Genomic DNA, 17,306 nt, shown 5'->3' with positions numbered 1-17,306 from the left:
CTTAAATTTTTTTTTTTTTCTGATGTCCCTTTAGGGGCTCCGTAGTATTCTTTCCAAAACCACATTTTTTATTATCTCAAAAACAGCCTTTTTTTATATAAATAAGCTTGTAATCAAATTGTTTTCTTGGTTAGTGTTTCTTTTTGACTTTACCGTAAATGCTTTATACTCAGCATGGCTCCGCCGAAAGCACAAAGTCCTAAAGTAAAGTGCTGTTTGAGCTCCGCCGACGAACACGCGCCGGTGCCTCCAAAGGATCTTTCCTTTTTGCTGGTTAACCACAACCAGACATGCACAGCTTGGCACCGTGCCCAATGTCAAGATTAAACATTGTGGTTTTTCCCTGAAATGAGGACAAATCACATACACAACACAAAGACGCACTTCAAACACCTCCAGAGCAGAACCTGCAGCCTAATGCTTGGCAATTACTTTGTACTTTGTTTGATCGTCTTTCTCACCCCGAAGCATCGACATTTATGATGAATTTGCCAAACTAACCTCATCGTGCTGCTTTCCGAGCTCTGAGCAAAAAATCTGTTGTTGTTTTGCATTTAAAAAAAAAACAAACTTGCCTCTTTTTTTTTAGCCTCAGGAGATCCAAGATTGCGTAAGGATTTATACAGTTGTGCAAACTGTTTATTTTGAGCAGTAATAACCATGTAAAATCATCTAAACAACAAGTAGATTGAGTGTAAGCTACCATGAAAAACATTTTTTGCCCAGAAGTTTCTTTCTATAAAAAAAAAAAAAAAAAAACAGCTAGTCCCCCTCCACTGAAAATTTTGTTTTTGGTGTTTTATAATATATTCTCATAACCGTTTTGATGATGGAGGACAATTAGACTTTCTAAGTGTTTCTTTATTCAAATAGTTTTGAATCAGGGATAAAAAATAAAAATGCAGTTTGAAAAAAAAGTCAAACTCATAATACACACATATATAAATATATATATATATATATATATATATTAAAAAATTCCTCCCAGTGGTCTTTTGATTTTAATTATACAGTTTTTAGCAAAAATCAAAAAGTCTTATTTTTTAAGACATATTTTATGCCCAACGGTATAGTTTATCATGATTCTGGATTATGGGCGGGACTGTTGGCTCAGAGCATCCCCGCCCCCTTCCCCGTCGCTGAAGGCAATAACGATGTCCGAATTCCCACCTTATTCCCTAACTACTAAAAAACTATATAGTGGCCGGATTTTACGAGCAATTCAGACACTATGCTCACTACTTTTCTTTCATTTTTCTAAACACCGGATATGACGTCACCAATTCCCTAAATGAAAATCTAATCTATACGGACATTTTTCGACATCTATTTGTGACTCCACTGTGTTCTGGAGGTTTATCAAAAAAACTACATATAAACATTTTTTTTGGGGGGGGGCGGGGCAAAAATGGTTAGACTGCAATGCATTGTGGTCTATATTCACTAATGTTGGAAGTATCGATGCAGACCAGATTTTCGCAAAGACTTCTGGGAAATTTCTAGTGCTTCGGATTTTGGAATTAGTAGATTTGGACAGCAATAGAAAAAGGCAAATATATAGTGAGTAGTGAAGGAATTTAGACATAGCATCTGTCTGCGCACTCATGCGCTAGCTTTTAGCGCCAAGCTAGCATTAGCGGCACAAAAATACTGTCAAGTAACATTGGCTCAATCCAGTCGTACAGTTCTGAGCCAGAAACCAGCTCGGACGAGGAAAATGAACACGTGGAAGGGGGCGGAGGAGCTGAGTGGTAGGACGGTTGTTGAGTCCTTAGCCCCAGGTTTTTCTAGCATCCGGTTTTCTGATCCAACGCGATTTGAATCAAGAAATACTCAATAACATAGTTTCAATCATAAATTCTTTTAAATAGGCTCAGCTCAGTGCCCTTATGGTAGAGTGTCTGGCCAGAGACTGGAAGGTCGTGAGTTCAAATCCAGGCTGAGTCACACCAAAGACTCTTAAAGTGGGACTGAATGCCTCCCTGCTTGACACACAACATTAAGGGGTTGGATTAAGGGGTTGGATTGGGGGGTTAAGCCACTAAATGGTTCCCGAGCGCGGCTGTGTCTGCAGCTCACCGCTCCCCCAGGGGTTGGGCCAAAAGCAGAGAGTAGATTTCCCACACCTACGACTGAGGGGACTTTAACTTGAACTTTAACAAAGCTCTAAGCAATGGTGAGGGGGTGGGGTTTGCTCCACCCTAAACTCCTTCCCACCACTCAAAGGAGTTCTGCACACTCTAGAAAAGACAGGTATTTTGATTGTTTAGTTTAAAAGACATAATCATGATTAAAAGACTACTGAGAACGCTTTTAAAATAGATGAATAATGATCGGAGTGTCAGTCTATCTTGATCTGGAACAACTTCTGCAAAAGTTCCAATGATTAACCCCAATGATACACTGAAACTTTGCCTGAATATTTGGTTAAAAAAAAAAAGAATAAAAGGCGCCCTAAACAGGTTGCAAACCCCATGTAGTCCTGAAATTTCCAGCCCAGAAAGAGCCATCTGTCTGATAGGCCTGATGATGAAAGGCTTAAGTCCAAATCTCCAACAAAATGTCAGATTCTATGATTAACATTCCTGTCCAGGACTCATTTAGCAACTCTGTCAACAGGTGGATGCAAGAAGAGAGGCGGCTCATTCGCACAATAATTGGGGGGGAATTCTGACTCTGTCCTTCAACACTGCTAATAACAAGACAGGTGAAAGATGGAGCTGAACCTGGGACTGATTTTTTTTTTTTTTTTTTTTGTCTTTTGGAAGGGTGCAAAAGAAAAAAAAGACATTTAGTTTCTTAAATGTGGGAAGAAAAAGCTAAAACTGAGCAGATATCTCAACAAAAACGACTGGTTTGCGCTCAGCGGTTTCCTCGGCGAGCGGAATTTACACTTCAAAAAAAGGGGTATTTTATTTCCTTCAAGGACTCCGGGTTAGAAAATCCTGTGAAAGCAACAGCTGTTGTTTCCTTTTCTTCAAACAAAGGCCAAGGACCCATTGGAAGCTGATACTTCACTCAGGGGCAGATGTAAAACGAAACGGCAGAAGGAAGAAAAGGAATCGGTTCTCCTCCTCGCCATTACAGTTGGTTGCTTTGGGCAAAAATGTTGAACAAACTAGAAAGCTTTCTTTCTAGCACTTTTTTTAAATGTTGAAATGATAATCAGGAGAAAAAAAGTGCTATTTTTTTTTCTTTCGTTCTTCTGGGGTTCCAGGATGAAGGTGCCAAACAAATGTGGGAAGAAAAGCACAGAAAGTGACACAAATGAGCAACAAGACTGTCTGGTTGTGTTTCCGTTCCAGTTCACAGCTAATAAATTAAAGAGATGAGTCATTTATCTCAACCCAGACTGCTGACTCCATTCAGTAAGGAGGCAAACATTATTTTCTACTTAAATCTTAAATGATGAGGTTGTGCTACTGCATGCTAACTTGAAGGTAGAACGCGGCGTGGCGTGTGAATGATCCAGCCTCCATGCCTGCTGTCTGAGGTGAAGCCGCAGGTCAGACTCTAATCCAAATATTTACATCTTTCTCTCTCCAAATCCAGCTTTGGGGTCTGTTTTTTTTTTTTTTTGACGGCGTCTGTAAATAATCACGTCCCTCACACTAAACAGAAGTCAATAAATTCTATTCTGCTGCCATCACTCACTGCAGCAGCTACATTCATTTGTGAAGCTGACCACAAACCCGACAAACGTGTTGCAATGCCTGCTTTGGAAGAAAAAAAGGGAAAATGGGGGGGAAAAAAAGCCACAGGATTCCCAGAGGAAGAGCCGGCACTCTGGCAGATGGAAGGCAGGCACCAGCCTCCTCCACTCCAGCAGGAAAAAAAAGAAATGTTTGTGTGTTTCGGGGATCTTCAGGTGTGTCTTATCACCTCATCTCAGGCTGCTCTGCTCAAAAACAAGAATTCACGCAGGCTGGATCTTCTGGTCACTTGGAAAGATCGGATTATTTTAAAGCATATTTTTTCAAATATTTTTCTTTTACATAAAAAAGTTTGTTTTAAAAAATGCAATTATTTTTAACTCTTTAACTACCCAAAAATCTTTTTTTGATGCTTCTCCCAATTGCTTTGGGGGAGTAAGACACCAGATTAGGGGTGTAGGGGAAATCGATAAATCGCGATATTTCGTTTGGCGATTCTTGTATTGATTTAAAATGCTGGCAAGACAATATTTAATTACTTGTGGGACATGTTAGCAATTAGCTGATAGTTGATTCAGAATCATCTTGCGTGAACATCTAATGATCAAAACAGTAAAACGTGTGGAATTGTTTTGGGTATTTTTGCTATCTTGAGTTTTGTTCTTTTTCCTGTGGCTGAATTAAAAACAATTTTGCTTTAAATTGTTTTTAGCTTTTTCTTAAGTTTTGATAAAGATTTCAGAATTTCAAAACGCCATCCCAGAGGAAATGATCTGTTTCTCATTATCAGAAATAACTTAAGACACACTGTGCTAGTTTGTGTGTGTGTGTGTTTTTTCTATTTCAGATTTGTTCCATCTTTTTTTTTCCAAAACCTTTTAAAGACCTGAAAGTATCCAGCTCAAAGTTCTGGAAATTCATTCCTGGGGATCCCTGCTTCTCCTCTGCTTGTCTGACAAAAACACCCCCAACACCCAAAACCTCAGCCAGAGCACTTTCACTCCCTTCCTTCTGCTCCACCATCCCCACAAAGCACACACACACACATGTTCACAAACACAACTTCTGTTTCTTGTTCCAGTCTTTGGTAAGTCCCCAGCCTCCGTGACATTTGAGCCGCTCAACAAAAGACGGCCTCCTTCCTAAAAGCTACTCATCATCATAATCACTGTCACATAACGAGGAGGGGGAAGTTATAGGAATTCCAGATGTTTTACCCAACATCTACCTAATCATGTTGTTAATCCACATCATCGTTTCCATATTTTTATTGACTTAATATGCAACGTCAGTACCTAAAATCTACTTTTTGGCCTTTGGGGCAAAAGAAAAACATACATCAACACCCACAAATGTTAAAAAAAATCCAGCAGAACCAAACACAGAAGAAGTTATGTTTCCCCTTTTGCATTTTTCTCGTTTTAGTTTAGTTCCATGAAACGTTCCTGTTCCATCATGAAGGGAAACACAAAGGGTTTTATTCATGACTCTAAATCCTCAGTCCCGCTTTCTGCTGCTCAGCTGAACCTGATCTTTGGAGGCCAAAGTGTGAAGCTCTTCAATTTCTTCAATTCTTTTATTATTTATTATCATATTCATTTAATTTTTTTGTTAATATCACTTATTTTGTGTTGAACAGCATTATTGCATTTTCCAATAGACATAAAAAACCAAAATAAAAGTTGTTTACTATGAGTTTAGCACTTTAAATCAAGTAGCTACTTCCTGTTCCGAGCTTCACTCAGCACTTCTTTTACTGCCACTCGCCGGACTTCAAACAGCGGCGCCCCCCCGCTCTGAACCTCTTTCAGCTCAGGGTGAAGAGCGGTCCGCGGAAGGCTTTCAGATGTGTTTGCTCTTGGGATTTCACTTGAAGATGTTTACAAATGCCCCTGCAGGACACACAACACAAAGAAAAGAGAATCCAAACCGGTGTCGTGGAGGTCACCATGAGCCAGTAAGATCATTTACTAATCTGTAGAGTACATAGAGTCTCACAAACATTCTCTTTGCAGAGACTGATGGAGAAAAAGCTCATTTACCACTAATGTGTGTATTTAAGCAAGTTCAAGTTTACATGTAGCATAAAGATACTTGTAATGTAAACCCAGAAACCCGGTTCTTTCCTTCTTTCTCCAGCCTGACTTTTCATTATTGGCCCCCATTCATGCTCCGCTTAACAAATCCACTTCAGCTCATGTGCCGAACAACATATTTATGACCTACAGTTTGATCCGGAGCCGTTTTTGCAAGCGGCCGCAGAGCTGCCAGCTCCCCAATGTGAAAGAAGAGGGAAGCATAAAAGAGGAAATGAATGTGCGAGGAATGAATACGTGGCCCTGGGGGTCAGCTTAATGGAGTGAGACCCCGGCCCCTATTGACTTTCCCTGCCAAACTATTAACGTCTCACAACTCCAGAGTTATAGCCTCATTATTTGTTTTACATAAAAAAAAAAACTGTTATTGCCGATTCAATGTATGTTTGATGAAACGATTGTGACAAATTAACACTGAGAATGTAATAATCAGTGTTAGAGGTTTATCGCATTTTGACTCCCAGGGAATGCAATAAAACATTGGGCCTCATTACAATTAAAAAATCTGTTTAATTTACGGTGTAGCAGTCCAACTTTCCATGATTAAATGGGTGTATTTTGTTTTGCAACCAACAAAAAGTCAAACTTTCTCCTATAAATAATGTTTTAGGACATAAAGATAAACTATTGCAATATATATAGAAGTATTTAATTTACCTGCCACTTAATTGCAATCAAAATCTTTAGTAATTGTTTTGCCATGAATCAGATTATTAAAATAATGCCCATTATAGAACAAAAACACACACTTCTAGCAATAGACAGCAACTCAACATGGAAAATATGACCACATTATTCACAACAACAAGCTGTAGATTTGTTTATGGCAGGCATGTCCAAAGTCCGGCCCACGGGATCTTTTAAAAAAATCAATACAATGAGACCATTTTCCAAAACTAAGTATACGATTTCTTGATTCTGGTTGGTTGAATTATATTTTCATATTCACCATAAGGAGGGACTACCAGATGAGACACCCTATCTACATCAAGCTAACAGGTAAGAACGGTGTGAAAATAGACAGTGATTTTGGTAAAAATGTATTTCGATCTATTTGTTCTAAGAAGTCTGCCACTACAATAAAATGTTAATTTAAATTTAATATACCTAAAATAGTAAAAACAAATAAGTCGGACTAAATGGTTGGCCCTACAGCAAATTTGGCCCTCTTTGCAATAAGTTTGGACCCCATTTGTCTATGGTGAACAGGGCAAAGAAAAATATCTAAAAGTATTTTTTGTGTGATCAAAGACAATTGTTTTCCAAAGAGACTCCTGGCTTCTTTGTAAAGTAATCTGCTGGATTAAAACTGTTTTAAAATAAAGTAACTGGACCCAGATAACTATAAGAAACATATTATTTATGTAAAGACTCTCCAATTACGCTAAAATATTAAATGATCCAACTTTAAACCAGAACTCTGGAAACTGGAGGTACATTTTTGATGTTTTTTCTATACCATACCTTCCACTTGTGGCCGACCTCTGATTGGCGCTGGTCTCCAATGAACGCTAGCTTGTTACTGTTAGACGCTGGATACCAATAGTGACTGGGGTCCTGTAAAGATGTTGACTTGACTTACTTGTACAAAAGTTTGCAACTAAATTGACTTCATATGTTGGTGCCTGATGTTAGCTAATATGATGTCACCCGCCCTCTGTCCAGTTCTTTTATACAGTCAATGTTTTGTACTCACTAAAATAGTCATCAAGTTACCTGTTTATATTTTACATGGCTTCAATTCATTGGGATTGTCACTTTTCCTTGTTCAAATACGCTTTTTCTGAAAAAAATTAAATAAAATGAAGGAGTTCTGCATGTGTGGAGGTTGCAGAGCTTTATAAATCTGAATCAAGAAGGTCAAAAAGGAAGACTATGAAAACTAAGTTTTAGTCAGACAAACATCATAATTTTGTGTTTCTTTATCGTTGTGTAAACATGATAAACTTTCCAAAAAAGCGTGTTTCCAATGTCATCAATGGTGGAAAACAAAATGATAGAGGGACGACATATCCCCCTGACTTAGCTTTCTGTGTGTGCGTGTGCACGTGGGCGTGTGTGAGGGGGCTATCAATAACAAGTGCGAGGGTCTGTTTCTTTAAGGCAATCCCATAAATGGTGGCCAGGTCACCACCTCCTTCACTCAGATGGGGCTGGCTGCAGTTTGAGTTTTTCTTGGCGGGTCAAGCCGGCCATTGAAGCCTGAATAGGCTGCCATGGCAGATTACCGTGCACAGCTGTCCCCCTACCGTGGAAATTAAGTTATGCCCCGTGTCAGCAAGTTCTGTGTTTTCCTCCCTCTGTCTCGGCCCTTCCCCCACTCCATCTACCCGTATCCTCCTCTTCCTTAAATTGTTGAGGCCCGACAAAGGTGCAACGTGAGAGGAGGCTTGTGGGGGGGTGGGTAATCATGCCAGAAACAAATCTGATTAGTCCGTTTACTGTGAATCTGGTGCACATTCCTCCAGGAAGAAAAACACGCTTCCTGTTGCAAATGAATTCATCTGCATACGAGCTTCAGTTGGTTCAAAAATGCAAAGAATGGAAGCACTCTTTGTCAGAGGGATCTTGGACTGCATCCTCCTGCACTTGTGGCCCCGTCCTCGTGTGCTGCGTATTTGTGGCTGAAGTTGTTTGTGTTATGGTCAAAGAGAAAGGCAAACACTTCAGCCCTTCCAGTGATGTGTGAACATGCTGCTGTGGTCCTTCAAAAGCCTGCAAAGCAGCTGGACCTGCTGGCTGCGAAAAACCAAAGAGCCACTGCAGACATGCAGGAGAATCACAACAAGCTGACTGACTGTATACTCATAGATTAGTGAACAAAAGAACAACACTAACAACAGCCTAAATATTTGTTCTTTGTCTGTTTATCTGTTTGTCGTGTGTGTTTTTATGAAGCATAGAGGCCGTTCCGTCGTCAGGGGATTTTAGGGTTGGACAAATTACCACTACAGGAGTCTGAAGATGCAATTTAAAACCTAAAGTTTTAGCTCAATTACAATTAGCTGGATTATAGGGGATCTGAAGCAGGACAAAGAAATCAAAAGGTCTCTGAAAAATGGCCACCTTTGCTCCATTAACTGTGATACAATCAGCTAAGAGTAATTTCATTGTCTTGCACGTTTCTTCTATTAACTCAACTTTTTTTTTTAATGTCAATACGTTTTCACCAAGGTTGATCACCAGTAAATAGTGTCCCTTGATTTATAAAATTGGAGATTAAAGAAACTTCCCCTGAGTAAAAACTTAAAAAACTCAATTAAATAACTACGGAAGCCGAAAACGGTCTTGTTATGACGAGAAAACCAAGTTTGTTTTCTCGAGTTAACGACATATTATATCGCCATCACAAGAAAACGATAAAAAAAATAAATAAATAAAAGTAAGGCAGGCCGTTTTTATTTAATTCATTTCTGTGCCAAAACTAACAAAACACTATGGTAAAAAACATGCATTAAGTGAAATATCTGCTGCTCTGTTCATTGAACATCCCCCAAAATTAAACCAAGTTGAACAGTTTCTGCATCTGATTATTTGATTTTTCCTTACCTGACACTAAAATCTCCAAGTTCCTATATTTTCTGGTCATTGTAGATTATTAAACATGTTCTTGTAGCATTTTTCTAAAAAAGGACATTTAAAAATAATTTAAGATTAAAGCGGTGTTTTAGACTGTGTTTTCTGTTGGAACTGCTTCACCTTCAGTTCATTAACACACGACTGATTTAACTATAGTTGCTTTCCATTTTAAAGTGGCCATACAATGAAAATTCCACTTTTTGAACTTTTAAGTGTATTTTAGTGTTCATTCCTCTCTATTAAGAACCCCAAAGTGGGATTTTGATCCATTTGAACATTTCTGAGAAATTCTCTAAAAACTTGCCCTCCCAGTACCAGCCCCTCCCATACAAAAAAAAAAGCGGGTTCTCACGATCTGACATCACAGAGTGAGACCGCCCCTTTCAGGAAGAGGCTGCTCTGACAGCACCGCCCCAGTCTAACACCAACACTCACTTTCTCCACGGAGGTAGTGGTGATCACATTACAACAACTTATACTGATGTTTAGCCTTTGATTGAGTTTTAACAATCATGTAAGATATAATGCACAATTATAAATGCTAACAAATGGTTAAGTTTTCCCTTTTGCCAAACTTGATGCAGAAATAAAAATTAAGTCAAAAATTAAACTGATTCTTCCAGCGACTTCTGACCAAATCACTAATCGTCGCCTATTGAAAAGCTGTATTATACCAATCTGAAAAATAATTCATTTTTGCCATGTAATTGTTTTTAGACAACTTAAACTCTTTTTTAAAAAAACACAAGGCCTTCACAGGTTCAAGTTCTCCATCTACAGGAAAATATTTATCGCCCTGTTTACTTTACCACACTAGTGTGTATTTAAAGCGTTGTAATAATTAAAAGGAAACCATTAAAACCATATTTTTTTTTGTCCTTTTTAGGAGCATAACTAATCATCTCCCTCCATCTCACCCTATATTCTGCACCCTCCTTGTTCACACCAACATCCCTCCTCGGTCTTCTTTTACACCTTGGATGCTCCAACCACAGCATCATTTCACCAAAATGATCATTGCTTCTCTGCCTTTATCTCCAAACATCTGACATGAGCTGGATTCATTCCTGATTAACTTAGTCCCTCCCAAAGGGAACCTCAACATCAATAGTGGTCTCTTGACCATTAAATATTGCTACTTCTACACCTTTCCTTTCATTCTTGATGGCATACATCAAACCTGAAACTTTCCTCCACCCGTCCCAACCTGCTTACAGATGCCTCTTCACCTCTTTCCCACACCCTTTGATGGTCCGGACAGGTGACACTCCACCTTCTTCACCTCTGCTCCCTGTAACCTCACTGTTCCACTTGAGTTCCTTTCATTTACACACAGACACTCTGCTGACATTCATCCTCTTCTTTTCCAGTTGCAAACCTTCACCATTTCATAGAAAGAGCTCCATCTCTAAATTAATTCTCAAAGCAAATGTTGCCTGACTCCATACTATTGATTGACCACTTCTGACTTCAATAGCCTCCTCTACTCTTTCCATAATTTTGTTGTGTGACTCATCGCCTTCATTTTTCTGTGGTTTCTTCAGTTCCACAAGTCTTCCTTGTGACTTAAAAACGTAAAAATGGCCACCAAAATACTTCTCCTTCATTCCTCAGGTATGTTCTCACTCTCTGAGATCACATCAAACAGCTCAGTCAGAAACTTCAGTGTGGAGACTCTGTTTGGGATTTATATGTGATGCCCTATCTGACACAATCTACATTTACCTGGAATAAACACATGGAAGAACTGGGTTGTGGTTGCATCAATTAAAAAAATACATGTTCACTTTTTTTAACCAACTTCTTATTTTTTTTATCCAACAAAACTTAGTATAGCACATTTTAACAAACTCCCCACCAACCTTTTAATGAGAGAATACATCAAATAGCTGCCACAAACAATCAGGTAGCGAAGTGCTCTCTTGGTGACAGTGGGATTAGTGCTGCAAGTTTTCTCTCAGAACCCAAGGAGCCGTGCTGCAGCTCCAGTAACTGGATTACAGGCTTTTCCCCTCATTTCAAAGGGTTGTGAACTCAGCAGAGGCCTCGCAGGATGAAATCAAAGTGGCAGCTGAAATAAGGAAAGAAATGACGAGGGAAATCTGGGAGCTCTCTTGGCGTCAGTGACAGAGCTGATGAGAAAATACGAAATCAATGATCTTTGCTTGGCTGTATCTGTGGCTCATGCTGCTAAATCACGCCGGCTCAAATGGAGTCTAAGGAACTAAAAAAAAAAAAAAGGAAAAACACTTAAGGAGGAATTGACAAAAGTAACCTATTTTTTACCAAAACGTGTGCCAAGGCTGTAGCAGCTAGGGGCACAGAGGGGAGTTGAGGTGGAGTCCATTCCATCCAATACCCTGCGGTAACTAAAGGGGAACCTTTCCAAATCCTTTTAAATGAACTTTCCAACTCAGCGCCTCCTCCAAAGTCTTAACCATTCCAACTGTCCAGCCGTTTCTACATCACTTTTCTGCACAATCTCGCGTGGAGCCAAAACAAATGGTGGAGAGATATCAGGAGTGAAGAGTTCACTATGAGGCTAGAGGAAACTCTGACTGTTAACCAGCAAAACCAGCACAAATGTCATTATTATGTGTTATCACAGCATTAAATATGTTACAAACTAATTAATTATGTAAAGTTTCACTCTGTTTTAATCCATTGTAAAAGCATTCCCAGCGATCTTTAATCATGATTATGCAGTTATTAGTCAGACATAGAAGTAAAAAAAAACTATTGATTTCTATAGGCCAAATTTGAAATTTTCCCCTATCCCTACAGCTTCTCCCTACCCCTACATTTAGCCCTCCAAATGGGAAGTTATGGAAAAATAGTGTCTTCAAATTCAGACGTCACTGAAAGACATCGATAGTCGCCGATCCGCTAGCATTAGCACAGAGCTGCTAGCTCTTGAAAATACAAAACATCAGTTTTATAACTTTATAAAGGTCGTACTAAAACTAAAGTCAATATTTACATTTAAATGTAGACTTCTGTGCTTCAGAGCTCGACTCCCAGCTCAACGTGAATCCCCCTCAGGATCTCTGCGGCGAGGGTTAGCTCTTATAATACTATTTCAGAGATCCCTACACTGTCAAATGACCCTACAATTGGAGGGGTAGGGGAAGAATTCTGATTCTGCCATAGTCTCTGCAGAGCAGCAAGAGTTTATTGGAAATTCCCCTCTGAGTTGAGGGCGGCACTATTGATGGAGAGTAACCCCAAGCTAACACGGCTAGCGTTACAGCTCAGGTGTGGTGCGGGACCGGGTTCAGCAGATGGCTCATATTGGCTACTGGATGGCTGCAGCCACCGGCTCTGTTTCTGAACTCATTTCATGTCTGCAGCCTGAGGCTCCAGAGCCGCATGCTGCTCTTTTATTCCTCCATTGTGACTCTTTGGTTTTAAAGAAAACTTCAGACTTAACCAATTAATTAATTTATGTTTAGATTTTTGACATGTCAGAAAGGCCTAATTAATTAAAATTATGGTAAAAGGTTTAATATAATGTCAGAATGGTTTATAATTGTAGTGACATTGTTATTGCATTTACAGTTATAGATTTTAAAATACTTTGAATTTTACAGTAAAATAAAAAAAATATGAAGGAACACAAAAGTCATAATAAAATAAAATCTAATGTTTCTTCCATTTTTAAATAAAGTAAATCTGCTGCAGCTAAAGAATCTGATTAAATACAGTATGTGTTTTATTTTGAAAGGAACTTGATTGTGCTATTGTCAAACGTTAAATTTATTGTAAATAGTGATTAATAATTAAAAGCTATATTTTATGAATGAATAGCTTAACGGCCACAAAAGCATAAATAAAGTGAATTTTTCTAACTTTGAGGTGAAATTTTGCAGCCCTCGCTGCTTCAGTCTATAAGAATCTGGACCAAATGTTTTTTTTTAGCGTCAAATGTTTCAGACACCTGGTATAGGAAGTACAGGGATCCCCCTCTTATTTTTTGTGGTTCAGCAGTGGCGTCCGGTGTAAATTTGAACCAAACGAAACAGATTTGCTGCGTAAAGTTACGTAAAGATTGCAGCACTCGCATCAGAGCCGTAAGGCTAGCCGTGTGAGCCTGGGGTAAGTCCGTCTCCACTTCCCATCATCCATCTGTTTACACTCTCTCCTGCTAGCTTACAGCTCCTCACAACCTCAAGCTAACATTAGCAGTTCAACAAAAATGATTAGCAATTATGGAGCTATCCAGCCGTACAACCTTGATCCAGCTCAGACGAGCTAAACCAAGACGTATATGGATCTAGTCATCCACTAGTGCTGCTACAAACAATTTTTTTTAAATAATCGACTAATCACTTATTTTTTCCAATCGTGAGAAAAATGTGTTGAGCACATTAAAAACACCTATTTCATTGAACTAGGTTTTTACACTTTCTATATATTCCTGTCAGAAATACAGAATTTAATGTTTAAAAAACTAAAGTTTTTGGATTTTAAAGTCCTCTGTTAGGAAAAAAAAATACTTGAATGCTAAATATCATGGAAGCATAGCAATAGATTGCGATGAGCCGAGAAACAGTCAAACCTCTGGAGTCGGTGGCTGGGAAAGCTGCACCTTTGTAAACATTGTGCTGTGATAAGCTCAGGGTGAAGGGGTGAAGTGATTTGCATGGGGTGAAGTGTGGGCCGTTTTGTTCAGCAGGCCAAAGAAACAGCGCTCACTGAAGCAAAGTTGATGGCAGAGATACCTTACACACGCTCAAAGAGCTGGAACACAAACAGCCACAGTTTGTAAATTAAACCTCAAGCCACCACATCCAACACGTGCGCTCCTCTGTGCACGTCAAGCAGGACGAGAGGGCTTTAAAATGCACCAAGTTGGCACAAACTAGCATCAACATTTCCCTTTTTAGTCATTTTTTCCTCTAAAATCTGCTAAATTTGGCGTTTGAGCACTCTCAAAGTGCTATACTCCACTCTACACCCATTCCATTTTATGACAGACCAGTTTTTGTGAGATCCTTTTTCATTCACACGGTGCATTATTATAGGCTAATCAACACACGCTGAGCTTTTCCTAAGTGCTGAAACTGCCTGAACAAATGCTCGACGCAAAAGAAAGACAAGGAGGTGGGGAGGGGAGGACAGGCTGGACTGCCGAGCTTTTCTGCCGCCTGAAAGCTTCATGCACAGTGGATCGCATTACCAACACTGCAGGAAACTGACAAGGTATTTTGCTTAGAAGCCGTGGATTTGGGGGTCGTTTGTGCAGCTGGGAAACTCTTTCTGCAAGAAGTAAAGAAGATGGGAAAATAATTCTGCATTCTTTTTTTATTGTATAAGAACTAAAAGATATTTTTTAAAAAGTTTGTGCATCTCTGGGAGGTTAAAGCCCTTCTCTAAACTTCAGTGGAAGTTTGAGAGCAGCAGATCGTTCCCACATGCTTCCCCGCCGCTCAGCCCTCCAAAGGTGTCGAGCCAGCCTGAAAGAATGAAGTGCCTCCCTATTGTGCTACCCAACTATTATGTGCTTAACATTTCCATCACAAAGATACCACTCGACTTCTCCTCCATCCATTCTGTTAGAGGGCTCTTGTCTCCCCTCTAATAAAACATTTTGCAGCAAATAATGGATTTAAAGACCCCGGAGACGAGCACGGAAAGAGCCATGGAGAAATCAGCATCTGGATAACATTTTGCAGAGTCATGACTAAAAAGATGGCTTGCATACAAGTATTATCAATTATAGTATCAAATTGTCCTGTTTTAAAAGACCCTTTTCCACAAAAATGAAAACTTTAGGGGTTTTCTAAGACTTTAAAATGCTAATTTACATTTTGCAGTTAAAATCCTGTTTAAACCTTCAAGCTCCTCAGTGTTTTTGGTGTCAGGTTTGGGGGGAGCAGAGGGTGTTTTGTTGATTTATGGTGACAGTTGCTTTTGACAAAAGGCAGCTAAATCAAGACATAGCAGGTCATTAGGCCATTAGTCAGCAGGAGGAACAGGCCGGTCGTTTGGGCTGGTTGGCAGAAAGCTCCGAACTGTTACCAGATTTGAATTTTACGTTTTAGTTAAGAAAACAGTTACCCAAATTCTTTGATTTGGGCACAAATGAGCAAGTGTGTAAATTGCAAATAATACATAAAAACATCTTCAGGAATGCTTTTCTGCCATAAGAGCAAACATGTGTGTTTGCTTGTAATAATCCATCCCAGATGTACTTTAAAACTTTCTCCTAAAGTTCAAACTTAATAAGCACCAGCGTTTTTTTTTAATCATACCACCTTAAAAAAAAACAAAGTGTTTTCCAACTTACAACAAATGACACTTTTTTTTCTTCAAGTTTCCTTTATGCCTTCCATAAAGATATATCATTAAGGCAATCATACAGTGAATTTAGACATTTTTTCATCTGTTTTTTGTGAATAAATCCTTTCATAGCCTAAAACATAAAGAATTCTCTGGGAAAAAAAACATCTATATATAGGCTATACACATATATACAGTGAATATACACTCTCTTAGTTAAAATAACTTCCCTTTAAAGCTGAATTTTCTTTTCTTTTTTTCTTTTTTACACATATTTGACATTTGGATGAAACTTGGAGACACGTAATAAATTACTGTTTCACTTAAAACTCCTAATCTATTTACAGGTTTCCAACGTTAAATACTAAATCAGATTTTCTGGTGCGAAATGGCAACCGGCTGTCATATAAAAATAGTTCATGCTTATTTAAAAAAAAAAGAAAAGAAAAAGAAAAGACAGGCAGTGCATGGCTGATTATTCTGATTAAACGTTGAATTTGTCAGTCTGTCTGGGTGAGATTCTCTTACAAGCAAAAAGATGTGATTTTTTTTTGCATAGAAATATCCCAATTTCATGGGAAACTCGCTGCAAAATAGACGTCCATCTATCTATTGTTGCAGGGACACAAAGTTTGGGGTTAGAAGAGGGCCAGCAGAGCAGAGGTGGATGCGAGCAGAAGAGCCAGGACGCAGGGGCGCGCGCGTAACGGCGCAGCGCCGTTTCTCTGCACGGTGGAGTATCTCTCCACCGGCTCCCCCGGGTCCACGTCGAATTCATCGTCATCGTCGTCGGTGGTGGTCCAGGTGGTCCCGCTGGCCTCGTACGTGTCGGGGTTGTCGAAGCAGAGCGCCTTCATGCTGCTCTTCACGTACTCGCAGATGGGTCTCTCCGTGCCGTCGCACGCGCACGTATCCAGCTGCTGGCCCTTGGGGATTTTACGCAGGTTGGCGATCACGTGCCTGCAGGCGTTGGTGCAGGTCGCGCCGCTGAAAAGTTTCCCACAGTGGTGCAAGTAATCGTGCATGGCCGAGCTGCACTGCGGGTCTCGCTCGCACTGGTGCCGGGCTTCCGTGCAGCCCGTGCTGGTAGTCCTGGGGAGGCAGGGCTCGATGGCCCGTTTGGTGCGCAGGCACACGGTGTCGTGGTCGCAGCTGCAGTCCTCCAGAGCCGGGCCGTTCTTGGTCAGGTTGAGCTGGACTAGGGAGTAGATGCAGTGGCTGGGGCACTTCTTCCTCTCCCCGTTCAGCACGGACCCGCACGCGCGGTTGTAGTGGTCGAACGCGTAATTGCACTGGGACTCGGCTTGACACATCATGATGGCTTGCCAGCAAACCAGCCGGCGGCCGTGGGGCGGCGAAGCCACGGAAAAGTAAGCAAACAGCAACAGCGCGCAGCCCAGAGGCAAAGCAGACCTGCAGGCGGCGCGGACCAGGGCGCCCATGGTGGTTGGCTGCGGAGGAAAAGGGCCAAACTCACGGCGGGCTCATCGGGAAAACTTCCATAAAGAGTCCAGAGTGGAAGAAGTTCTTGTGTATTCCGACAGGCCCGAGTGCGGGTTCTGCAAAAGCAGGCGGTGCAGATTCAGTCCAGCGAAATCCTGCGCTATCCGTACATGGTTCAGGAGAAAACAAAACAAACTCAGATGCGTAAAAGCCAGAAGAGGAGAGCTCTGCGGCGCCTCATTCCATCGGACTC

At 40.3% G+C, this 17,306-nt stretch overlaps 1 protein-coding gene across 1 annotated transcript; it reads right to left on the bottom strand.

Moving 5' to 3' along the window:
• Positions 1 to 15,557: 15,557 nt before the first annotated feature.
• gas1a (growth arrest-specific 1a) lies at positions 15,558 to 17,300 on the bottom strand. The gene has a single exon (XM_024274595.1). It carries the CDS (start codon positions 17,050 to 17,052, stop codon positions 16,249 to 16,251), a length of 804 nt encoding a protein of 267 aa, XP_024130363.1. The 5' UTR covers positions 17,053 to 17,300; the 3' UTR covers positions 15,558 to 16,248.
• Positions 17,301 to 17,306: the final 6 nt, after the last annotated feature.

The sequence above is a fragment of the Oryzias melastigma genome, linkage group LG9, assembly GCF_002922805.2.
Source record: "Oryzias melastigma strain HK-1 linkage group LG9, ASM292280v2, whole genome shotgun sequence".
Classification (NCBI taxonomy): Eukaryota; Metazoa; Chordata; class Actinopteri; order Beloniformes; family Adrianichthyidae; genus Oryzias; species Oryzias melastigma.
Note: the sequence above shows the minus strand (reverse complement) of the source record. Positions and strands in the feature narration are given on the sequence as shown.

Bases quoted from the DNA above. Each gene is read 5' to 3' on its own strand.
- gas1a (XM_024274595.1), bottom strand. From the start codon at position 17,052: ATGGGCGCCCTGGTCCGCGCCGCCTGCAGGTCTGCTTTGCCTCTGGGC.